Source organism: Colletotrichum scovillei (assembly GCF_011075155.1).
Source record: "Colletotrichum scovillei strain TJNH1 chromosome Unknown Contig00009, whole genome shotgun sequence".
Lineage (NCBI taxonomy): Eukaryota > Fungi > Ascomycota > Sordariomycetes > Glomerellales > Glomerellaceae > Colletotrichum > Colletotrichum scovillei.
The window spans coordinates 3572323-3596119 of NW_023336267.1; the positions used below are offsets into that span (position 1 = coordinate 3572323).

The 23797-nt window shown below is 53.4% G+C and overlaps 8 protein-coding genes across 8 annotated transcripts; 2 read left to right on the forward strand and 6 right to left on the reverse strand.

Annotated features, from left to right (window-relative positions):
* Positions 1-1465: 1465 nt before the first annotated feature.
* Positions 1466-2760, reverse strand: HER10_EVM0011460 (ribonuclease HII). Its single transcript, XM_035480893.1, has one exon. The coding sequence runs from the start codon at positions 2568-2570 to the stop codon at positions 1518-1520; it is 1053 nt and encodes a 350-aa protein (XP_035330097.1). The 5' UTR covers positions 2571-2760; the 3' UTR covers positions 1466-1517.
* Positions 2761-3152: 392 nt separating this feature from the next.
* Positions 3153-5308, forward strand: HER10_EVM0007812 (cupin; the record flags this gene model as incomplete). The annotated part of the gene is made up of 4 exons (XM_035477356.1): positions 3153-3232; positions 3318-3457; positions 3515-5137; positions 5193-5308. 4 exons carry the CDS (start codon positions 3153-3155, stop codon positions 5306-5308), a joined length of 1959 nt encoding a protein of 652 aa, XP_035329651.1.
* Positions 5309-6046: 738 nt separating this feature from the next.
* On the reverse strand, positions 6047-8764 carry HER10_EVM0007057 (sey1; the record flags this gene model as incomplete). The annotated part of the gene is made up of 4 exons (XM_035476623.1): positions 6047-6330; positions 6387-8122; positions 8175-8606; positions 8673-8764. 4 exons carry the CDS (start codon positions 8762-8764, stop codon positions 6047-6049), a joined length of 2544 nt encoding a protein of 847 aa, XP_035329559.1.
* A 744-nt stretch (positions 8765-9508) lies between these two features.
* Positions 9509-10684, reverse strand: HER10_EVM0003770 (fructosamine kinase; the record flags this gene model as incomplete). The annotated part of the gene is made up of 3 exons (XM_035473434.1): positions 9509-9602; positions 9699-10386; positions 10498-10684. 3 exons carry the CDS (start codon positions 10682-10684, stop codon positions 9509-9511), a joined length of 969 nt encoding a protein of 322 aa, XP_035329132.1.
* A 1609-nt stretch (positions 10685-12293) lies between these two features.
* On the reverse strand, positions 12294-12656 carry HER10_EVM0006203 (uncharacterized protein; the record flags this gene model as incomplete). The annotated part of the gene is made up of 1 exon (XM_035475795.1): positions 12294-12656. The coding sequence occupies one exon, from the start codon at positions 12654-12656 to the stop codon at positions 12294-12296; it is 363 nt and encodes a 120-aa protein (XP_035329439.1).
* Positions 12657-14448: 1792 nt separating this feature from the next.
* Positions 14449-18534, forward strand: HER10_EVM0007961 (succinate-CoA ligase). Its single transcript, XM_035477499.1, has 3 exons — positions 14449-17004; positions 17149-18298; positions 18362-18534. Exons 1-3 carry the CDS (start codon positions 16861-16863, stop codon positions 18403-18405), a joined length of 1338 nt encoding a protein of 445 aa, XP_035329673.1. The 5' UTR covers positions 14449-16860; the 3' UTR covers positions 18406-18534.
* An 898-nt stretch (positions 18535-19432) lies between these two features.
* HER10_EVM0010059 (uncharacterized protein) lies at positions 19433-22418 on the reverse strand (the record flags this gene model as incomplete). The annotated part of the gene is made up of 2 exons (XM_035479529.1): positions 19433-19918; positions 20559-22418. The coding sequence occupies 2 exons, from the start codon at positions 22416-22418 to the stop codon at positions 19433-19435; spliced, it is 2346 nt and encodes a 781-aa protein (XP_035329930.1).
* Positions 22419-22780: 362 nt separating this feature from the next.
* Positions 22781-23599, reverse strand: HER10_EVM0009161 (mitochondrion organization and biogenesis protein; the record flags this gene model as incomplete). The annotated part of the gene is made up of 1 exon (XM_035478660.1): positions 22781-23599. The coding sequence occupies exon 1, from the start codon at positions 23492-23494 to the stop codon at positions 22781-22783; it is 714 nt and encodes a 237-aa protein (XP_035329818.1). The 5' UTR covers positions 23495-23599.
* Between the last annotated feature and the right edge of the window lie 198 nt (positions 23600-23797).

The following is a 23797-nucleotide window of genomic DNA, read 5'->3' on the forward strand; positions in this document are numbered from 1 at the left end:
TGACGCATCCTCAGGTAGCTTACAGAATCTGATGATTCTGGCTCTAACAGTGGTATTAGGAAACGACATGATGAAGCTTGCGGCAAGGAGGTAAGTCCAGAATCAAGTGGAGGAACAAAGCGACGTATGATCCTCGTTGAAGTATGTGAGTGATAGGGGCGAATAAAGCGTATTGGCAAATTTGGAGAGGCACATAGCGCAAAGGGTGAACACGTCTGGTGGAGTAGATTTTGGACAGGTGACGCCTAGCTGAGATAAGTAAGATTGCTTCTATTTATCTGAATCCAGTAGTCGCCTTAGCCTGCCTTCGTAAAATTCCCTTCGGGTTCAGACTTGCGCTTCTTCATCTCCTCCCAACTGCGAAGCTCTTTGTACGTGAACAGTGCCTTTACCGCCCGGTGATTCTGCTGAAAGGAAAACGCAGCTTCGGCTTACGTAGGTCTTTTCAGATTTCGAACAATCCTTCCTAAACAGTTGTCTAAACAGTTGTATGTCATGTAGGTTTTCTATTTTTCTCACAATACCTGAATCAATAACTGCCATATTATGCTGATTTCCTTATGATGTATCCTAGTGGTAAGTATCATTAGTTTACCGCCACCTCAAAATGCCCTCTTTGTGATCAGGGAACACTCCATACGTCGTAATTCTGCCTCGATTCTTTCCGCAGCTGTTCAATTCCCAGTGACTGATCACGGCTGAGCCAATGAAAAGTTTGTGATCAAAGGATAGGCTACCTGGGAGCTTTCCAACGTCTCCGACAACAAACATGTAAATTATACTGAATCCATCAAGTATTGAGTGCTTTTATGGCTGATCAACACGGTGATGAGAAACCTACAATAAGCCTATCTACTCTATGATGAAAAGTAGCCAATGGAAGATGCGACCATGTGAAGATGGGAAATTGATGGTACTTGTTCCCCTGTTCTTCAGAGTGGATCGCTCATGATAGCTGTACATAGAGTGTGCAAGTGTGTTCATCATCAAAACGAGACGATGGTCAGATCAAGAGGGGACCGTCTCGGCTGCGAGTGGAGTAGACAGCATGACGAGGTGCTACACAGACACGCCAATAAATGATAGGAACCGTGTGACATGACCAGCTTTGACATGGCTGAGAAGGTGGACAAATGCAAAGCATTGGCTTGTCGCTGTTTGTCAACACTTGGAACATGGTTATACTAAGAAACGTGGACAATGAGGCTGTTCGTGATGCTAGCCAGACGCGGCCGGGACTGTATGGCTACGACCGACCACCTCATTGAAGGACTGTGACATAACAGTGGGTGACTATCTCCTCTACAGACATAACGATACAATGGCAAGGCACTATCTGTAGACGATGTCGACGAGACTTAAACGTAAGCAAACCATCGTTGTTTACTGCAGCCTATTCACATATCATCGGTCATACATGTGGACGTCGTAAGGGTAGGCAGCGCAAGATATTAACACCTTCAAGGCGGCATTCAAATAGCGAGACATACTATACAATCCCAATCTGAACTATTATGCTAAAACGCCTCTAGGCCAGCCGGCCTGCCAAACCAAGTCCCCAATTCATCACCATCTTCTTCCCTGTTCCCCGACGCAAAGTAGTCTGTCATCCGCGCGGTATCGCCGTCATCTTCGACCGGCCATTCCACCTTTGGGTTTCCCTTTGCCTCGAGCATGTCCTTGGCCGTGCCCCAACTGAACCGGCATTCGGGACCCCATCCAAACACCGGGTGCATGTTGGATCTCATCCATGACACACAGCGTCCATCTGATGGATATCCTGAACCCCAGGCCATGCCCTCCTCTCCCTCTGCCACAGCGTCAGGGGCTCGCCCCTTGTAGAGAACCTCAAGCGCAACATCGCGGGTAACCTTTGCGCATACAGAAGCGGCCGATACACAGGGGTAGAGACTGTCTGCCTTCTTCGCGACTGTAATCTTTGTTGCGGGAAAGAAGCGCTGGAGCTTGGCTTGGTAGGCGGCGGGCTGACCGACGGTATCGACGTAAATCTCCTGGATGTTGACGCCCTGGGCAAAGACACCCTTGATCAAGTCAACGGTGGCGTCCATGGCCTGGGCGTTGAGGTTATAGTTGGCTCCCGGGCGCATCATGCCAGATGAGATGTCGCGGGCACTGAGTGCTGAGATGGCGAAGCCGCAAGTCTCGGCCAAGTCGGAGCCCGGCGTACATAGAGCCGTCATGAGTTGTGAGCGGACGGCCGGTGTAAGCACTTTGGAGTCGTCAAAGTGATGGGTCTCACGGAGTAAGGGGTCCGAGAGGGGAATGGGTAGGTAAAATACACCATACACCATGGGTCCCAAGACCGGTCCGCGGCCGGCCTCATCGACACCTAAGCAGACTGGAGTGCCGGACGCTGCTGGTGAATCTGATTCGTCAGGTGTGCTGGTTTTTGTCGATGAGGCTGGTGGGAGAAGTGTTGAGGGAACTGGCGAGAAGTAGGTGTATGAGTCGCCCGAGAGAATGGCCTTTTCGTTGATAGAAGGGGGAACAAAGGCGCCCGGGACTGGGGTCTCGAGAGCGATATCCTCGACCATTGGAGAGTCTTCCATTGCGACTGGTGAGCTGGAGATGAGTTGAGAGCAATCTGGATTCGCCCTAGGTGCCGCTGTATAAGGTAAAAGAGCAGTGTCGTATGGACGGTATGTTGTCGTATGGGTATCCTTTGAGAAACAAGTGCTTCCAAACTCCTAGCTGAATACCAAAACAGTTGAGACTGTCAAAACCAAGGTCAGTTGTTCACTCAAAGTGACTTGAACTTAGGTAGGATCGGGAAATCTTGTTGGCTAGCCCCTCGACGCGTCTAGATTAATGGGGACGCGTTGAGCAGGGGCGCCAAGTCCACACGTACCTGCCCCTGTCAACCCCGATTTGCAGCAGGCCCCGGCCACTGAAAGTCCATCGACACAGGTGTGTCCAGCGCGCGCCGTCAATTTACTTGTCAACCAAAAAGTTGCGCGCGGTCAACCTCCCCAACAACACCTCACCCCAAGATAAACACGGCCACCATCCGGTCCACGACGTCCCTTCATTCTCACCCGAGTCACTCGTGCTGAAAACCCAGATCGGGATGCTCCATCTCGAATTTTAATAAAATTTCTCGAACCGGACCACTTCACAACTCCACATTCGCAATGGCACCGCCGCGACAGAGCAACGTCCGTCGTCGCGAGACCTCCACAGGCGATTTCCATGAGCTTGGTGTGAAAGGACGGTGCGTCGCGCACTCCTTCCCTCGGGCTGGCGTGGATCGCAAGCTCGAATTTGCATATGGACTTGTTGGACTGACATCCCAACAGCAAGACTGGCATTGAATTGCCCGACACGGGCGTACGCGACGAACATGGCATGCAACCCATCGACGGCCTGTTCTCCTCACCGGAGAAGGACAATGGATCCGCCAGCGACGATGGAGAACAGGACATGGAGCTGGAGTCGGGTAAGCCCTACTGGGATTGTGCAGCATCGCTCGCTTTCTGACGAAGTTTCGCATTAGAATCCGGTCCCGGGCCTTCCACCATTATGAAGAACCACCCTCGGCTCGTTCCCCGAGGAACCTCCCCGCGCAAGACGAACCTCGGATCACCTGCGATGCGCCACCCGAGCTTCGGCCCTTCCTCGTCACCGACACGGCTATCACCCCAGCGGAGATCATCGTCGCCGATAGAACCTCAGCCAACTCGTGGAGCTCCAGTATCACGCAAACTTGACTACGGCGCCCTGGAGAAAAACGGACCCGGGTTGAATGGTAAACGTCCCAACGGATTCAAAAGTGGACGCGCAGTGTCTCCCGAAGACGAAGAAGAAGAAGAAGAGGAGGCTGTGCTACAGGCGCAAAACGGCCATGTCGAAAACGGGGAGGAGGAGTCGATGCAAATGGTCAGCATGGACGACGGTGAAGTGCCAGAACCTGAATCTGAGCCAGCAGCATCGGAAACAGAGGAAATTTCAGAAGCGGAGGCTCCGAAGCAGCCTGCCAAGCGCAAAGGCCGTCCACCAAAGGCGAAGCCAGCTATCCAGGAAGAGGCAGAGGAACAGTCAAACCGTGAGTCCGAACCAGAGGAAGCGCCTGTTAAGAGGAGAGGCAGGCCAGCCAAGGGCAAGGGCAAGGAGAAGACCCAGTCAGACGAACCTGAGCCTGAGGCGGAAGAGGTCAGCGCGCCCAAACGACGACGCTCGCGTAATTCCGACGGAGACAAGGCGGAGCAAGAAGAGGAAGACGATCGCGCATCCAAACGACAGCGGAAAGAACCAAAGAAGGCAACGGGCGGAGCAAGGGGGCGGCCGAAAGCTGCGCCCCAGGAGGAAGAGGGCGAGTCATCGAAGCAGACGGCCAAGGCCGCCTCAAAAGCCAAACCAGGACCTAAAGGCAGGCCAGGACGGAAGCCGCAAGCCGCAGTGGGCGAGGACTCGATTCTGGGTGTGGTGCAAAAGGGGCCGCCCATGCCTAAAGCGCGCGGTCTGGTCTCGCAGAAGCAGAAGCAGGACCCCCATTCCATCACCCACACGAGATCCGGTCGCCAGTCCTACAAGCCGTTGGCGTTCTGGAAGAACGAGCACGTCACCTACGACGAGGATGAGGCTTTCGAAGATGGAAAGAAGGGCAACAGGTTCCTCCTGCCGAGCGTCAAGGAGGTCGTCCGCGTTGAGGAAGAGGAGCGGGAGGCTGCGCGGAAGGGCAAGTCGAGAGGCCGCAGGCCTACCGCCAAGGCAGGCAGACGGCGACAGCAGGTCGAATCCGAGGACGAGGAGCCGGCGGAACCATGGGAGCAGGACCCGGGCAGCGTCGACGGCGAGATTGTGGTCTGGCAGCCGGAGCACGAGTTCAACCCGCCCGCTATCAACGAGCAGGTCGAGATCGACGAAGAGCGGATCGCCGTCGCCGCGGGCGCCATCCAGACGAGGGACATTCGGGACGCGACTTTCCGCTTCGCAAAGACGCTCAGCTTGCCGTTCTTCGGCTCGGGCGTCGTCGACCTCCCGCCCGGCGCAGAAAAGCGGCCGAAAAACTCGCGTAAGATGCAGATGGTGTTTTTCGTCTTCCAAGGCAAGGTCTTGGTTACGGTACACGAGTCCCAGTTTAGAATAAGCGCCGGTGGCATGTGGTTTGTGCCAAGAGGTAAGCCGTCCCTGTCTGCGTCTCGAGTATGAATGATTTACTGACTGTCGCGCAGGGAACTATTACAGTATCCACAATGATTACGAAAACCCAGCTCGCATCTTTTTTGCTCAGGGTTGCGAGATGAGCAATGCGGGAGCCAGTTTCTCCCAGGATACGACCATGGGCTGAAAGTCGATTTATGGGTGATGAGACGGCGGGTTTACATCAGCTCGTCTGTTGGGTTCTCTTGTTAATCTTTTGGCTGTTGGCGGTTTGTGTGTTTTGCGAGATATCCCATCTTCTCCTCAAAAGGAGCTCAAGAGATAGCCCGTTTGGATTCGGTTTCGAGTTGTTGGATGAGGGTCTCCTTTTTGGGTCCAAGAACGGGGCTTTTTGAAGCCGAGGGGGGAGCTGGTGGTGAGAGCTGGTGATGAGAGCTTGCGCCGTGTTCCAAGATGAGCGAGTTGGAGGACTATCATGAGGAGTAGCGGCTGCTTTTTTTGTGTTTTTGAAGGGAGGTTTATAATTGCATCAATCAATATCCACGAAATCGCGTTTCTTCAATATTATAACTCACGTTTGTGATTCTTCGTATTGTATAAATTTTACTTTGTGAATGGACTTGGTGATCACCGCAGACATGTAAAAGCTGAAGCTGTGGGCAAACTTACTTCATTTCACATGAAAATCTCGCTGAAGGCTGACGCCACCCTGCGAGCAAGGTCACTGGGTCTCGCGGCCACATGGCACTTCATCATAACTGAAAAACGTATCTTATAGACATTATATCCTTTGCCTCCCTATTCATAAAACCCCTTCTTCCCTCGCTCTATCGGGCGTCTGGAACGCAGCCTCATTTTCAGCTGTTCACGACTAACTACCTTAACCTAAACACACAAACACACGCGCGCACGAGGGAGACAACGTCTAAATGTCATCAATATCATCCTCGGCGCTCTTCTTCTTGCCCCGGCTGTCGAGCGTGTCCATGCTGATGGAATCGCTATCACGGGCCGGCATGGCCAGCGCCTGCCGCGCTGTGTCCGAGTTCTCAATGAACTCGCGCAGCTTCGCCTTGCCGATCTCGACACCCTGGTTGGCGGCCGCGTTGGCCATCTGGTACATGGGGCCGAGCATATTGAGCGTGTACGCGACGTAGGTTCCTCCGGCGAGCATGATGAGGAAGACGAAGAGGAACGGGTTGCGCAGTACTGTCGTAAGTTAGTATTTGGTTCAAGACACATCATGATAAAGAGACGCAACTCACCAGCAACGATCTCGTTCCAACCAAGAGCCACGAGCAGAGCATAGAAGTACAGGGGTACCTGTGCGACACCGCCAATGGCACTACGCTTGGCCTCGACATAGACACCGTCCGCGGTCTTCTTGAACCGGATGACGAGGTCTTGACGCTTGCTCTCGCTGAGAACAGTCATCTCCTCCTCGAGGCTCTTGCCATCCTCCTCATCAACACCGCCAATCGGTGTCAAGTCTTCCTCGTCGCTGGGCTCAACTCCACGGGGTTGATTTCCAATCCAGGCAGGCAACTCAGGAGGTCCGTAGCTTTCCGACAGCTTGAACTTTGACAACAACGGGATTAGCGTCAGCGTCGACTCTCTTGCCTTGGTGTAAATGCCCTCGATGTCGTCGGTAGGTCTCCAGATTCTCGGTACGCCAGCCTCGTCGTATCTGAACTTGTCCTCAAAGTTTTCTCTCAGCTTCAATAAAATGTTGCCCTCCATGACCTCTTCCTCAATCTTCTCGCGCAGAGCGACCCAACTCTTGCGTCTGAGGCGCCAGAGACCAACTTCGACCTCATCCTGGGTGGCTTCGAAGCTCTTGGCACGGTCGGTGAACCTGCCCTGTGCGTCCTTGACAATATCGACAAACACGGTCCAGATACGATCCCAAAGATCCTTCTCCGCAGGCTTCTCGCCAGTCTCAGGGGCGCCGGATCCAGCTCTACCGGAGCCGAGCTTGTTGAATTCGAGGCCAATCGCATCGCCCAAGCGGGACTTGACCCATCGCTCCACCCTCGTGGCCAACCGGCGCATCTCTTCCTTGCGCAGCTTACCGCTCACGTCGTCCAATTCCTTCTCAAACAACACATACTGTGACTTAAAGTTGGACCAAGCGACGCCAGGGATGGCGAGGCTCTCAGCTTCGGTCTTGAAGAACTCGAGTGTCTTCTTCTTCTCCTCGGTAACAATCTCAGCAAACTCGTAGGCCGCACCGGACTTTTGGCCAGCCTTGACAGCACCCGACACGTGCTCACTGAAGGAAGCAATGGCGGCCTTGTGAGCGGCGGACAGCTGTGCGTTGTAAAGCGTCTTGAGGCGGCCGTCGATTTTAGCTTCCAAGTCTTGGCGCTTGCGCGAGTAGACACCCTTGTGATATCTGCTGGCCTGAATCTCGAATGCCTTGAGACACTTCTCACGAGACTCGCGTCCTGTCACACCCAGATCAGCCAGTACCGCGGGCTTACCGGCTCTGGCGGATTCGGACTGCTTCTCCTCGAGCGGTACAACGGCAGTATCGAAACCAATCAGGACCTCCCTCGAGATCTCGTCGCAACGGAATTGCGCAAGCAGCTCTTGCTGTGTCGGCAAGTCCAGGTCCTTGTTGTTGACAATCTGATCCCAGATGCCCTCAGCGTAGAGCGAAAAGCCGTCGGCGGGAATGCGTCGGTGGTATTCGGGGAGGAACACACCGCCATCGAACTCCTGAGTGCTGGCCCCACTCGTGCGGTGCCCCGCAGTGAACCTCCTCCCCAGGTTTTGGATCTCGGTAGTGAACTTATCGGCCTGCAGGATCTTGTGGGGGAGGGCGGCAAAGGCGAAGTCGAAGTAGTCCTCGATGCGCGAGTTTTCGAGGCCCTGCGGCTTAGAGATGGAGGACCAGATCTTAGTCAGGTCCTGGACCAGGGTGTTGCGCAGGTTCGCAAGGGGCGTCGTGCCGAGGTGGTCTCGGATAACGAAGAAGAGAAGTGATCTCAAGCTCGACCTGTGTGGCCTGTTAGCGAGCGGCGGGGTTGCCAACGCGCAGGGCGACTTACTGCTTGTCTTTGAGGAAGAGCTGTAGGTTGACCTCGAAGACGGTTTTGAGTAGGCCCATGTTGGCACCATTGTACAGGCCGACCTGTGTCTCCCAGAGGTTGACAATCAAGACTTCGCTAGTTGCCAGTGCGAACAGGGCGCTCTTTCTCTCGAAGTCCTGGTCCTCGCCACGCTCACGGCCATCAGTTCCCTCAACATCCATAACGATAATGTTCTCGGCCATGCCGGATTCCTTCTTGTTCTTTGACATCCATATTCCCTTGGTGGTCTGCTGGCGCATCGTCTCGGACATGACGGAGAAGTCGGTACCAAAGAGGTTGTTCAGCAGCGTCGACTTGCCGGTGGATTGGGAGCCGAAGACGGAGATGAGGTGGTAGTTGAACCCCGCCTCGGCAACGCGCACTTTTTGCAAATATGTTGCGACATGGGAGCTGTACAGAAGTCAGTTAGCCGTTGATCATGATCGGTTCGTTGAGGCGCGGGGGATTGTATCGTACTTGAAGTCCTTCTGATCGTCAATGACCTGGATGCCATGCTCGTAGTTCTGGGCATCCGGCTCTTCGCCGACAGCAGCAAAGTGGCCGTTCATGGTTGCAGCGACGGGTGAAGCAAATAATGTGGAGGGGCAAGTCTCGTAGGGTTTATTTGGTCATTGTCGTTTTCCAGAAATAAGTAAGGAAGAAGAGGAAGAAAAGGAACGGGAGAGCAAGCCAAACGTTGTTCGGGTGCAATGTAGCAACAGGGGCGAAAGTGCAGTGCGTGCTAATGGGAGTTGGCAGCTGGGAAAGGAAGTGACCACATCGACCCTTGTGATCAAATTCCCCTGTCATGGGCCGTTAATCTTGCCTTTCCCACCTGGCTTTACTGCCCTCCACTGTGGGAAAGTGTGCAATTGCGCCGGATGAATGGTTGGTCCGTGCTGTTTCCCTCCCCCAAGTTCCCAACGAGTGGCCAGTCACCCAGTGATTGGAGGCTCGGTCTCAGGGCAACCCCTGGCATGTGAATCCTGGTACCTCTCCAAAATCCCCTCGGAAACATCAGACGACGTGACCACGACATGTGAGGTATCTCCGTTGAATAGAGGACCAGTCATGGTGAATTATATGGTTAATCAGATACGATCTTGGACTTCTGACTACAATTTCTATTCAACGGAGACGACTGTGTCCATCCAGTGCTGCTGTCCCTGAAACTAAGAGCTGTCAGTCATTTCGGTTGGCCGCTAATACAAAGTTCATGGTTCCCACCGGCGCGGGCCGGCTTTAATGTGGAATTCCTCAAGCACAAACCAATCTTCCCAACGCCATGGTAATATTGGTAAACTTCAATTGATTCAGCCATACTTTGAAATCAGCTTCTTCATGATCCCCATGGCGCCTCCGCGGTATCCTCCACCAAATAATGCATAGTGGTTGAGGTGGTGATATCTGCGGCACCTACAAGTTAGCGGGGCAAATCACCATGGCAACCCCCCTTCAAGCAAGTGGGCGAAATCTCGAAGCGACGCGAGGGAGTGGACTTACAACTCGTAGAGTGCAACTCGATCATCCCACTCTTCAACTGGTTCCGCCTTTGGCACCAGCTTGTTATACTCGTTCCAGAAACTACTTCCAAAGCCGCCAAACATCTTCATGATGCCCAGTTCGTACTCGGCGTGCCCATACACGGCCGACGAATCGTAGACAACCTCCTCCGCGCCGCCCTTGCCCGCAATCTGGCCCCGGCCGTGGTTTCCGCTCCATAGATCCCCGTGGATCACCACCGGCTTGATTCCCTTGATGCGGTCCTCGCCGATCAACCGCGGAACAACTCGGCTCGCAACGGTCTCCACGACCTCCGACAACTCTCCATCCGCGCCGTTCCTCCTGACCCCCGCGCGCAAGACGCCGCGCAGCCGATTCTCGGCATAGAACTCAGCCCACGTCTCCTTCCATGCGTTCTCCTGCGGCGTCGAGCCGCAGCAAGTGCTGACGGGGAACCCATACATGGGCCTGTCGAACCCCTCAGGGACGGGCGCCGGGGTCGTGTGCATCTTGGCGAGCTTCGCGGCCAGTGACAGGCCGGATCCGCCAGGGGCGGAGGATCCCAGATCTAAGAAATCTGTGACGAGGAAGTATGTGCCCGGCGATGACTGGTATCGCCCGTGGGCGTGCGACTTTGGGCAGAAATTCGGCACTGCGTTGTGGATTGCGTTTAGCGATTCATGTTCGCCTGCGGGAAGTGTCAATGCTCCTGCTTCTAAGACAGCTTTGGATGCCGAAATCGAGTGCAGATGTGTTTTCTTCATCAGATTGCTCTCCATTCCAGCCAGGGTTCACCGACCTCTAAACATGACTTCGGCGTCTTTCCCAGAGCCCGTCTTGACGAAGAAGTTGGTGGGCTGACCATCGATGACAGAGGTGAGTTTGAAAGATGATGCGAATCCGGAGCCGCCATGAGACGCGATTTTGGTATGTTCAGGATCAAGCTGGAGGGCTTCGAGGATGGCTGGATCTACATTTGGTGCCATTTTCCAAGATGTGTGGGATTGACTCGATCAAGTCTGGTTTGACAGGCTGGTAGCTTGCGTGATTCAAAGTTGAGCTCTGGAGCTCACCTCAGTTACATGCCACCAGCTCAGACCGTTGGGGTGAGCTCTAAGTGACGTAGAGCAGCAACGGCCTCCACACTGTGACTGTCCCGCCCCAAGCTGCATGCCTTCCAGCCCCACAACGGGCAATTCTGTTTGTCATTTGCAGCCACCGTGTCTTCTCGCCCGTCTTAAACGCTGCCTCGGCGACTTTGCTCACACTCAATAACCACTTGGATCGATAGCTCAGTGGTAGAGCGAGAGATTGCAGTTAAACGCAGTTTATCTCTAGGCCCCGCGTTCGAATCGCGGTCGGTCCTTGTCTTTTGCCGTTTGCACCAGCAGTGCTGTGTTTGCCGCTCAGAAGCGTTCCATACTTTTGTTTTGTTGACTACCTTTGTTGGAGATCGCCTTAAGGTGCTGCTGTTGTCACTCTTTAAAGCTATTGCGTGCTGTTTTCAAAGCTTGTTGCTCCAAAAAATACCTGATTTGGCTCCCGGTGCAATGGTGGGGTCAGGTTCCCGACCGATCAAAAATAACGGGGCCGTGATGGGACCGTAGATGCTCCGCCAAAGCTTCGAAATGATTCTTCGAGATAGTAGGAGGAGCAGGGAAATAATAGAAACCTGGAAGCTATCTGAAAGATGAGATAAATCATACTGGAAACCCGGGTACCGAAGTCTTTGTTGTGATGTTTATTGAACTAGCAAAATGAACCCCATAGCATACTCCAGTGTTCGTGTAGAAAAGTAACGCCCTCCATAATGTGCCAACACCAAAACACCCTTCTCTATCTCGTATAATCTATCGTCTTGACACAACATCCAAGTCACGGCTTCCCGAGAGACCACCGGACCAACCAAGCGAACCTCATTTGGCTGATTCTCCGTACCGCCTGACTGGCTGACATGCGGGAGCCAAAACCCCCCCGGCATTCCATACCTAGTCAGGCCTGCCATTACCCCAACTCTCCAAGCCCACCTCAAGCTAAAAGCGAGATAGCTAGCACGCCAACCACCAGCGGCACGGCACCACACCCAAGGGCCAAGACCCAAGAGCATGTCTCTGTTTACCCCATCCTATCACTTCCCCAGGATTGAGATCTCACCAGCCCAACGGGACCAGTCCACCACCCCCGCTAACACAAAGCTAGGGGGTGGACGCCCGCCGGCGTCGCTCCCAGTTCGTCCAACGACTGCGACCCAAGGACCCCTTATCTGGCATCTCAAACCCTAAATCTGGTGCTCTGGACCGTCGCTTGTGCAGCTTGCGAGAACAACGACGCTCTTGACGATAGTAAGCGTCTTGGCGTCCGGGGGCAGGATTGAGGGGTTGTGATCCAACCTGCCTGAATCAAAGGAAGGCAGGCCTTGCTTGAGCGACATAAGTAGAGGGAAATTGTCGGAAAGAATGGTCCAGACTTCCCCAACGCCAAGATGCCACTTCCCGGGGTAAATGTAGCCCAGATGTAGTCAGCTTTCCTCGCGTCCTTGTCATTCGCTTTCCCCTCCGTCCATCATCCCCCCTTCCCTCTCCCTTCTCTACCCTCTTAGACGATTTCCTTTCCCAGAGTTAGGCGGTGAACGTCGGTGACAGAGGCGCGGTCTGAGCTGGCGTTGCTGTCTTGGGAGTAGACGCTGAGGTTTGTCGTCGAGGATGTCTCTTCGCGGCGGAGCGGTGTCAGGTCTGATTCTGTCTCTCGTCGCAGAGCCATCGTCCGTGTCTCTTTTGCTGCTGCTTGGCTCGGGGTGGACGTGTACCTCGGCGCCGTGGTCTGCGGAACGGTCGTCTTCCAGTGCTCGCCGTTACCGTTCCAGCAGGCGGAGCAGGGACACTGAGGAGTTCGATTGATGGCTGGCGGCGGGGTGCAGTGGCGCTTCCACCAGCTGAGAGGCTTTTGTTCGGAAGGCATTGCGATGTTGGTGTTTGTTGGAGCTTGAGAGATGAAGTGGAAGGAAGGGATCAAGGGACCAGTGAACCAAGTCCAGAGGGTCTATGTGTATGCGTGTGTATAAGGGTATAAGTAGAGATCGACTGGACTTGGTAAAGGTCAAACGGTGACCCCCTTGACAAGAAAGCGTAAAGGCCTTTGGAACGAAGGCGAGGAAACAGAACTGGAGATGCAGACAAGAAGACCGAGACGGGGAGGGAAGACTTCTCGGGAAAAGGCGGCCCCAGTGAGATTATATACCCACGATGAATGACCTCCGAGACCATGGCCGGCCGAGCCCAGGTCAAAGACGCTCTTGTGGGACCCCTGGATGTAATACCCATGACCTACCTGCATGTGAAGCTGAGCTGAGTGGACGGCTTGCACACTTGCAAAAGCTCGACGCCCCGGCTGAGGTGTACGAAGAACAATCTCGACTGGGCGCTTGCTAAAGTAGCTAGCACCGGGCTGGCTGCCGCCGCCGGCGCACCTCCAAAGTGCGATGCCATGTGCGTCTCGCTTCCTTGGAACCGCTATCAATAAGACTGCAGTCGTTGCTCGGTCTCGTGTCCAAGGCTCACTCGAGTCCAGGAAGACTAGCAAAATCTCGAAGAAGACGGCGCTGTGAAAAGTTGAGAGGAAAGGAGAAAAAATGGTCTAGGTACAAGTTAGTCGCGAGATTTGTGAGGTTCGAAGGGGGTACGTACTGGTTGGGTTAGTCACATTCGCGGTTTCGCCAATCGCCTCCAATGTCTTCTCACCTCACCTTGAAGTTGGCTCGGGACTGGTTCGGAGAGTCTTCGCAATGTCAGAGCCCGCTTTTCCTTGTTGTTCCTACGGCCAACATACGATGTGGAGCCTATTCCATCATGGAATCAACAGTTTTTTTTCTTCATATTTCTATTACCGGGTGTGCGATAAGACCTGAGCGGTGTCCTACTTGAAACTGTTCCGCTGGCTTCGTCGTTGCGAGGTTGCGGTTGTGGCTGCGACGTTGTCAACGGTTTCGCGACTGCGACTGCAACCGCGAGCTGTGTATGGCGCCGATCATCCGGGCGATCAGCAAACGGTAGCTAGCGGACACGTTCAGCCTGATGTCTCTGCTCGGAAACCGAAAAAAAAAATGAGAAAAATATTTGATCTGCAGAAGTTTTGGAGGTGTCTTCGTGAAGGAGAAAACCCGGGAATAAGTGGCGAGAAGAAATGACGGTTATCTCCATCAACCGCAACGCCAAAGTCCAGGCCCCGTCAAGGAATCATCCCGAACAAAAACCAAAATTCGCGTCATCGACCCTGGTCAGTGTCAATAGATATGGGCAAGGTTCGGGAAGTGTCCGCCGGGAGGGCCTTTCGCTAGCATGCGAGCTAAGAAAATTCAAGAAACGGGAGAGTTGCATGGGAACGCTATTCCCGTAGCAAGGGTATTGTACGGAGTAAGGCCAAACGGTCACGGCGACTAGGATCTCGAGAGGAATTTAAGAGAGTTAACCGCGGGCCGGGAAACGACATGTCTGTTGAGCCTCACAGTGGATCCCTTTCCCTTCCGTTTGACGGTTGTTGTGGACGCCCCTTCATCCGAGAATCGCAATAGCCGAAGGGGTATCCATTCTGTGCCGACAGATGCTGTGGCTGGAGGGATCTCGGAGATGGGTCCTGGGATTTGCGGAGTGAAATGGCCTGATCACCACGTCCGGCGTCGCATCGGAGTCAATGTGATGATATAGGTTCTTCCGGCCCGACGCTTTTGACTGTTGATGTCTTTCTTGTTCTGTTCTTCTTTGCCAATTACTATTTTGGCCCGTCTTTTCTTTCAAGAAATCGGAATTGAACCATTTACTAAGCGACTCTTCAAAGCAACAAGTGTTGCTGAGACAAATTGAAAGTCAATCAGATCAAAGACAGGTGTCTTCCCAAATTCGCAACTAGGCTTGCTAAGATAGCTCCTATATCGCTTCTTTCGTTCTAGTACCAAACATGCAGCAGAACCATCAGGCATGTTCTTGCTCCTTGAGGTTCGTGTTTCTTCTAGTCTAAGTACTAAAATTGCATTACGAGGAGTGAGTCTTTACCAGCACCTGCTTACCCAAGGACCTTTGCTGAACACAGAGCAGCCTAGGATTACTAAGGCTTCTACCGGATTCAATGGCTGTCATGCCTGGAAACGCAGAGAATTGCCGTCTTTGAGAACGGGACGTCTATAGTCTCGCCTCGCCCTTCCCTATCAAGCCATCAAGGCATTAAGATGGGTTGACTTCCACTTCACAGCCGATCGTCAACCCAGCTCAACGACATGAATCCTAACGGTCAACTCCAGTAAAATCCTATGCCAAGAAGAACGAAACTCAACCCAGATGGATGTGTGCCAGCGGCCTTCGTATTGCCCAGCACGAAGCAACTGGAGCCATACAAATACTCGAAATACTACCTGGAATTCTTCAACAACACTACCACAGAACCCCTTCTGCCGGCTATCGGAATTCGAGAACGATGCGCCCGATGAGCAGTACGTTGAGGAATACCACTCGTACCAGCTCTCCTGCTATGTCCAGCCCTCCGCAATAACGCCTACGGATGACGAAGACAAGAGCACGGCAGCCACCGCTTCCCACCAAGAAGGAAGACCCTCATCGCGCCTTTGGTTCCGCAGAATATTGCAATTCGCCGGCAGCCTGCTATCAACTGCCAAGGAGATTATTCAAGCTGCGGGATCGACTACCGCGAGGAAGCTGGATCAAGCTCGAGCGGATATCAGCACATGGTGGTTGGCTAGCCGAAGACTGCGACTGTGGTTGGGACGCTTGAGGAAAGCCTTGCCCACTATCATACTGTGCAGAGTCGTGGCTCAGTGTTTATTGGCGCAAGAGCGGCCCGTCTACGTCCTGGTCCACGTATGCCAATCATGGTCAGTTGTAGTCAGTGTTGTACCAGAGCCGGTAGCTGGTATCGAAAATGGCAACATCTAAGGCTCTCCGCCCGACTTCCAGCGCGGCACCTGAGTATTACGTCCACCGACTAAGCGGTCACGCAATAGATATAGTGGATGGATTAAACGTGGTGAAAGGCTGACTCTGGCGCACTGGCAAAGTCATGCCGAGATGAGTACTGTAAGTTACAACCTTTGACAACTTCAACAATGGTCGCTGACTTTGTAGCAGGTTCCAAAACTGCGATCAAGCGAGTTTCACCGTCATAGGTACGACCTCTCGGTTCCGAAATACATATGATGTCGTCAAGATAGCATCTATACCGAATCAGACAAGATGATTGGATAGGTAGGGTTCATCTCGGTTGCCTTTATGCCGCAATATGGTTATATGCAATGACGCTCAGGAAAGGGGTAGGTGGGAGCTGAGCCGAGGGAGTCAAGATTTGTTCTGGTGTATCTGTGAGTCTTTCAATACTATGAGTTCAAATGAACATGCTGCTTCTGGAGTCGGCTGGCAGCGTGCAGAAAGCTGGATCCCAGCAATGTCTGAAAGTCGAGGTGAAGAAATGACGCCACATGATGAGCCTGCAGATGCAGCTTCCTGCAGCAGTGCAGACACGTGGTTGGCGTTGTGTCTTGACAGGTGCACGGGTTCGGAGCTCGGGCCACCTTCGGCCGCTTTACCGGATGGCCTCCGAGTCCGACCTTGACTTCTCGACGGAGCTATCCCGTGCCTCGGCCAGCAATGGAATACCTAGTGATGTGGACTTAGTGTGAAGTTCTTGGAGAAAAACTGAAGATATGAGCTGATCGATCTGTGAGTATCAGGTTCTGCTATGTACTTTTCCTAAATTAGAGTGCGGAGAAATGGCGACGGTTTTGGCGGAGGAAGCAAGCTCCGTTAGCAGCTAAAAGCGGCGGTGGAACCCTGTAGCTCGGCTGAAGCTTTGTTCCGAGCGAAAACCAACCAGAGGACCGGGAATTCCCGCGGCCCAGAAACCTCTGGTTTTCCCGTTTGAGATTGCTGGAGATAGCGCTTTCCTGCAAAACCAATTGCATCACAGCACACTCGAAGGACTCCTCGTCAGTCCTCTTCCTTTTCCCTTCCTACGACCTCGCGCCTTTTCATCCCACCCGTCGGGACCTTCTTGTCAGTCATTTAATTGACAGGCGCGCTTGACGTATTTTCCCTCTTCCTCCGATCTTCGAAAACCACCCCCCGTCCTTCGCGACACGAACACATAAACCCCCTTCACAATCATGTTCAAGCTCGGACGCAGCCGGTTGGCTTCTGCCATCCAAACTTCCTCAAAGGTCGCCGCTCCCAGATACCCGGGCCTTGCCCAGCAACAAAGGAGAAACCTCAGCATTCACGAGTACCTCTCCGCCGACCTTCTGCGCCAGGTAAACACACCCACCAGAGAATCTGCGATACATGGGGCCCCACTCCTTTTCGGGGGGGCCAGTTTTTCAGGACCTTCTCAGCCAGCTCAGCGCGATAAAGAACCAAGACAATAGCTAACGCGCGGGTCGCTTTCTCGTTTCTAGTATGGAGTCGGTGTCCCCAAGGGATCCAACGCGAAGACCGCCGCCGAGGCCAAGGCCATCGCAAAGGAGATTGGTGGTGAGGACATGGTCATCAAGGCCCAGGTCCTCGCCGGTGGACGTGGAAAGGGCACCTTCGACAACGGCCTCAAGGGCGGTGTTCGCGTCATCTACTCCCCCACCGAGGCCGAGATGTTCGCCGAGCAGATGATTGGCCACAAGCTCATCACCAAGCAGACCGGCGCTGGCGGCAAGCTCTGCAGCTCCGTCTACATTTGCGAGCGCAAGTTCGCCCGCCGCGAGTTCTACCTCGCCATCCTGATGGACCGCGCCTCCCAGGCCCCCGTCATCGTCTCCTCCTCCCAGGGCGGCATGGACATCGAGACCGTCGCCAAGGAGAACCCCGACGCCATCATCACCACCAACATTGACATCAACAAGGGTGTCACCGACGAGATCGCCCGCGACATCGCCGTTAAGCTCGGCTTCAGCGAGCAGTGCATCGAGGACGCCAAGGACACCATCCAGAAGCTCTACAAGATCTTCCTCGAGAAGGACGCCACCCAGATCGAGATCAACCCCCTCTCCGAGACCTCTGACCACAAGGTCCTCTGCATGGACGCCAAGTTCGGCTTCGACGACAACGCCGACTACCGCCAGAAGGAGGTCTTCGCTCTCCGCGACACCACCCAGGAGGACGCCGACGAGGTCCGCGCCGCTGAGTCCGGCCTCAACTTCATCAAGCTCGACGGTGACATCGGCTGCCTCGTCAACGGTGCCGGTCTGGCCATGGCCACCATGGACATCATCAAGCTCAACAAGGGTACCCCCGCCAACTTCCTCGACGTCGGTGGTGGTGCCACCCCCGCTGCCATCAAGGAGGCCTTTGAGCTCATCACGAGCGACCCCAAGGTCTCTGCCATCTTTGTCAACATCTTTGGTGGTATCGTCCGCTGCGATCTCATCGCCAAGGGTCTTATCAACGCCTCCAAGGAGCTCAACCTCAAGATCCCCATCATTGCCCGTCTCCAGGGTACCAACGTCGAGGCCGCCCACGAGATCATCAATAACTCTGGCATGAAGATCTTCTCCATCGACGACCTCCAGACCGCCGCCGAGAAGGCTGTGCAACTGTCCAAGGTTGTCAAGATGGGTAAGTCATAGATTTCCCCATACTCTCGTTCTTGAAGCTCAGATGCTAACTGCAATCCTCTAGCCCGTGACATTGATGTCGGCGTCGAGTTCTCCTTGGGTATCTAAAGCTCTAGCGTTGTGTTTTAGACTGGCCTCGCCCTGTACATTAATTAACATAGCCCTAGGTTGAAGGAGCTAGCACTGGGAGCCGAAATATCAAACTTGTGTTCAAATGTCACTTGCAAGTTTCCCACAAGCGCCCGTCACTCCGTTACGCGTCCTGTTGTGAATGTGAAGTATCCCATGCTTCGTCTAGTTTTTCTCCATGTTCCACCCGTCCTTCTCACCTGCATACGATGAACATGTTCATACGGTTACATATGCACAATTTGCTAAGCAAGAAAAAAAGTCTCCACTCCACGTCTGCAGGCGAAGCGTGTCATGTAACCACATCATCCACATCAACGGTTCCCACTTCCCAACTCGCTTCTCTCTTTCTGCCTTTCGCTTATGTGTCCCCTTGCTGCATGCCAAAGTCTCCATGAGACGATGGAGACGCCCTCTTTCCCAACAACCAGATGACTAAGCCTTCATCCCGCTTAAGCAACCAGGATCGATAGCTCAGTGGTAGAGCGAGAGATTGCAGCTCCTCAGCAGCAACCTATCTCTAGGCCCCGCGTTCGAATCGCGGTCGGTCCTTGGAACCATCGTCTCCGATGGACAATTTCTTTTACTTTTGGTTGTGTTTTGTTAGAGGTTCGGTTGAATGAGTGAAATTTGATATGCATGGGTGAGTGCGGGCTATGTGCATAGGAACGCTGTAATAGTTTGATCCCTTCATTCAATACTCAAAGCCGGTGTCTACATGATGTTGCACTCACAGAGTTGCGAAATACGAACCTGCCTAGAGGTTCCTTTCATTATTTGTTGATTACGTACTTTCCACGTCTTGAGCCTTGAAGTAGTAATAGTGTGAAAAATGACTAATCTGCTGAAAGGGAGGACCGACATCTGATACGCACCAGCTGTGACAGTGACTCAACTCTTTCCTGGTATTAGACTCCAACGCCAAACATCCATATATCCTCATACAATCCTGCTAAAGCCATGGAAAGACCAAAAACCATGGCTCATCGACTAAGTACCTGCCCCTCTAAGATTTAATCATAGACCCCAAAAACAACCCAAGAGCCGTCAACGCCAACGCAAGCGGTGTTGTAGCGTTCTGTATATCTCCCGAGATAACTCCAAACAAGTACAAAAAGCAAAACGCAAAAAAAGGCGAAAGGCATAGCAGGATATACACCGACGTCATCAGCGCAGACCGCCGTTCCCGGATATACAGGCCCCAAAAGTCTTCTTTGCGATTACTCCGCTCGTCGAGGTAGTGGTACCGCTGCGGTATGCAGCCGACAGTATCGTCGCTCAGCGCCTCCACGGTATCATAGAACGGCAGGCCGAGCGATCTCCAGATGACGGCCTCGCTCTTGGCCGTGTAGTGGAAGACGTGGCTGAATTCTTCGGGAGAGACCGGGGGTTCGCGAAGGGCGGGACGCGGGTTGTAGTAGTAGTCCTTTTGGGATGTGTTTGGAACTTCAAGGCCGCGATGGGCGAAGCCGTCGCGGCAGAACTTTTCGAACTGGTGAGAATTTAGTACGAGTCTTCAGGCTCGCGTGCTACTATGCTAGCCATCTTACGAGGCCGTGATGGGGAAGAGTCTATTAACGTTGCCTCGCTTTAGGACGAACGAAAGGATATCACTTACACGCACAAACTCGCAATGAGAGAAGTTGTAAGGCGAAAACCACCTCCTCCAGAAGCCTTTGAGCTCGCGGTACGCTTTTCGCAATTCCTGTCCAAAATCCGCGGTGTCTAAGTAGAGCGAGGGTAGTTGCCTGAGCCGATGCCGACCAGTAGTCGCAAGCAAAAAGATGTACCTCGGCCGGGGATATTCACGCTTCTGACCAATCTGATTCTCCTGAATAGGCGAGGACGCTGGGTCAGGCAACTTTGATGTTTCGCTGACGCTGGAGGTCTTGATGGATCTTGTCCCCAGCGACGACGTCTCATCGATTTTCGAAGACGTCGGCGGAGCGTCTGGTGCTGGGCTGCTTGCTGAGGCTGTATGGTTTCGGCTTGCGAAAGGATACTTTTGCAGCAACATTGTGACGCTACCCGCAAATGAAGCTGGGACGGTTTCCCATCTTGAGATGCCGCACCTCTGAGTGTGTAATATTAGCAACGTAAGTCTCTGTGAGTGACCGACGCATCGAACTTACACAGCGCCATCCAAGTCGCGCCTCAGTCGGGCTCAAAGCATGCTTGGGAGGCGACATAGGCCACCAGTCCCAAGCTTCCTTTGTCAAAGTTTCCACCCATATTTGGAATGAATCGAGCCTCTTAGGAGTGGTTGCGATGTCCAGCACAACGCTTTGGGGACACGACTCTTCTAGCTCTGTCAGGATGGCTTGCATCTTGTCCTTCATGCCAACCCAATACTGGTCATCCAATGTGTTCTTGCCTTCGAGGACCTTCGCAACGAGCTTCTGGGCCTGAGTGCGGAAGGTGGGGTTGACGAAGTCGGTAAGTCTTCTCTTCATGTTCTCGAATGCCCCGCTAGAGAGAACGAAGGCCCGGATAGACTCAAAATTCAACTCATTTGTTTGTTCCTCCTTCTCTTTCTCCTCGGGGATATCCTCATCTTCTTCATGATCCAGGTCGTCGTCTTTCTGCTCGACCTGCGCGACTTCATCTGGGAGAGTATCCTCAGATAAAGTGCCTGAAATAGTTTCCGGCGCTTTAGTTCTCGGCTGGTCAAGGGCGATGGGCTCGAGGCTCTTTTCGGCGATTCTCGAAGTGACTCCTGACGCGATTGCCAGCCGGTAGACACGGAAAAACACTGAGGACAGAGCTTCTTCCTTGGACGTCGCTTCTATTGCTAATTCCAGACCCAAAGATCGCAGCATGCGGGTCAGGTTTCTCCGCAGCCTATCAGGACCTACCCCAGGCGTCTGGAGGGCCAATTTGTAGAGCGGATATAAGTAATCATTTTCGGACAAGAATGATATCGCGTTGCCTAAGCCCGATGTGACCGGTGTTGAAGTCGAACCCTCAATCAAAGTGGTTGCTGACGATTGAAAGGATGCCACAGAGCTAGTTTCCCACGTCGAGTCGTCATCATTGTCGAAGTCTCTGTGGTGTGGCTTCATGTCGTCAATAGTCGCCATGGCGGGAAACATGCTTCCACAGTGGCTAAAGGCACTTGGACTGGTTGCTAAGAAGGCCCAGAGGTCGGCTGAGTCGACAAGATCTTGGAAATTCTTCCACTTCGGACTCTTACGAAACCAATCTTCTCTCCAGGCAAAAAGCGTGGGGTCTGGGACGGTCTTCGCAATGTGTTCCTGCAAACGTAAGAATGCTCTTACGTTGCCCTCGCCATAGATTGGAATCATCTCGACGCCGAATAATCCTGCCAGAGAGTATGCAATGTCCTCGAGTCGATATGCGTTGCGGCTTGTGGCCCAGAACATCTTCCGGGCCACAGATACCTTTGCGAGATCACCACCTTGGAGAACGAAAGGATCAACACCAGTAATATCGAACAGATGCGCCCGGAGCTGCGACCGTGTGCCGATAAGTTCCCATCCATGGGAATAGAATACAAGCTGCGGTGGAGCAATAAGTTCCGGCAGTGTCCAGGACCGCGTAAACCATCTACTACGTTTGAATGCATGTCGAAATTTGCCCTCCAGGTTGTTGTCCGGATGAAAGTCAGCTACAGAAGTATACTCAGCCAGCATGGTACTCTCTGATCTAACGTCAGACAGGTAGGCAATGCATACTGCCGCCGATTTGAAGATGCGAAAGCTGGACTCGACTGCTTCGTTCCGCTCAGCTTCGCTTTCCTTGTCTACGCAGCAGGTATCGATCCAGATGTGCCCGAGCCCTTGTCTTTCAGCCGCAGCACATGCCAATTGTATCTTTAGGAAGCCACCTCTCCGAGCCGCTCTGGACAAGTCTTCCATATCTTGGAATAGAACCTCATCATGCTCCCAAAGATGAGATAGCGTTGCGTAAGGTGGAGCATTTTCGAGATCAAAGACCTCGAGTTTTGTTGTCTTTGTCGATAGAAGTCTCATGGTTCAATTTTGGCGACTCGTGTGTTTGTCTAAAATTACCAGCTGGGACGTTTCTTGATGACAATGTCTTCGATTTGCGCATGCAGTGAGGTTTTGCATCTGTGAAGGAGAGGCTGACAGCAGCCTATCGCAGATCTAATGAGTAGTATGGGGTTCATGCAGCTGCTAGGGGTGAATGATTGGCTCCGTCACAATGCGCATATTCGACCACTTGAGCTCGACAATCGCTGCGCTCGAGATGTGTGTTGATGTAATATTCATTATTAGATTTTTGAGGCCATGTGCCGGCCGATATATTGTAAGAGCTGAGATGATATTCGAGCTGCTGGTCGAAAAGAAGTGCGGTCGCCGTTGTCCAGCACTCACATGATGGTATCAGACAGCTTCCGTTGCAGCCTCTCCCCAACATTCTCCTTGGCTTCCTCCTCTTTCCTCCTCTGTATCGCCTCCTTGCGGTTCTGATGGTACGAGGGGTCTCGAGTAACGCCTTCGCGACGCCATTTGCTAGGTGGTTTCAGGCCCAATTCCGCGTACCGCGACCACACATTGACGCCGCGCCGGAACCACCTCTCCTGCCTGTCCTCTTCCTCCTCTGGCGTCGCCTGCCACTTGCTCCTCAGAATGCGGCGGATCGCCTCCGGCGACATTTGAAACTTGTCGGCGAGCGTCTTCAGATCGTATTCCTCGGGGAACTGGGCGTGCAGCGCCTTGATGCCAGCAATTGCATCCGGGGACAGGCGCTTGCGCGGATTCCAGCCGTCGGGAAACTTCTTCTTTAGGGCCTCTTTTTGGAGCTGCCAGTTTTCTCGCTTCGGTTTCGCCGGTTCTTCGTCAGGTTGTTCTTCGAGTGGTCCTCTTGATGTAGCCTGCTTTCCTCCTTTTTCAAATGGTATGAAGTCACGCTTTTTGTTGTGAATGGCCGAAGTCGCAAACGTTGAGGCTTGGCTGATCTGTAAGGTACGGGCGTTCTTGAGTTGTTGCGGGAGTCTCGTTGCGACGACGGGTTCAGAGATGTGCAATTGCGAAATGCCCTGGACGAAAAGCCGCAGGGGGCTCAGGCGACAAGAGCAGAGCATCGCGTGATCGTGAGGTTTCTGATTCGGGATGGGATGGGAGGCAGTCGAGCTCTGGTGTAAAGTCGGATACTTAGGTAGGTTGAGGTGAGGTTAGATAAGGAGGCGTTTGCTGGCCTGGGAAGGAGAAAAAAAAGTCGAGCTCGAGTCTAATTAATCTGGTTCCGCGACTGGACGGGACGGGACGCGCAGACAGGAGAAGGGAACCCGCCGCAGGGGCGCCCGGCGGAAAAGCGCCGCTGCGCCGCAGGGGCTGCTGTGGAAGTGCTTGCAGCGGGGCGGCCATGGAAAGTCAGCAATTGAGAG

Coding starts and splice junctions, on each gene's coding strand:
- HER10_EVM0011460 (XM_035480893.1), bottom strand. CDS start 2,570: ATGGAAGACTCTCCAATGGTCGAGGATATCGCTCTCGAGACCCCAGTC.
- HER10_EVM0007961 (XM_035477499.1), top strand. CDS start 16,861: ATGTTCAAGCTCGGACGCAGCCGGTTGGCTTCTGCCATCCAAACTTCC. Junction 17,005..17,148: donor CCGCCGACCTTCTGCGCCAG/GTAAACACACCC, acceptor TCTCGTTTCTAG/TATGGAGTCGGTGTCCCCAA. Junction 18,299..18,361: donor GTCCAAGGTTGTCAAGATGG/GTAAGTCATAGA, acceptor GCAATCCTCTAG/CCCGTGACATTGATGTCGGC.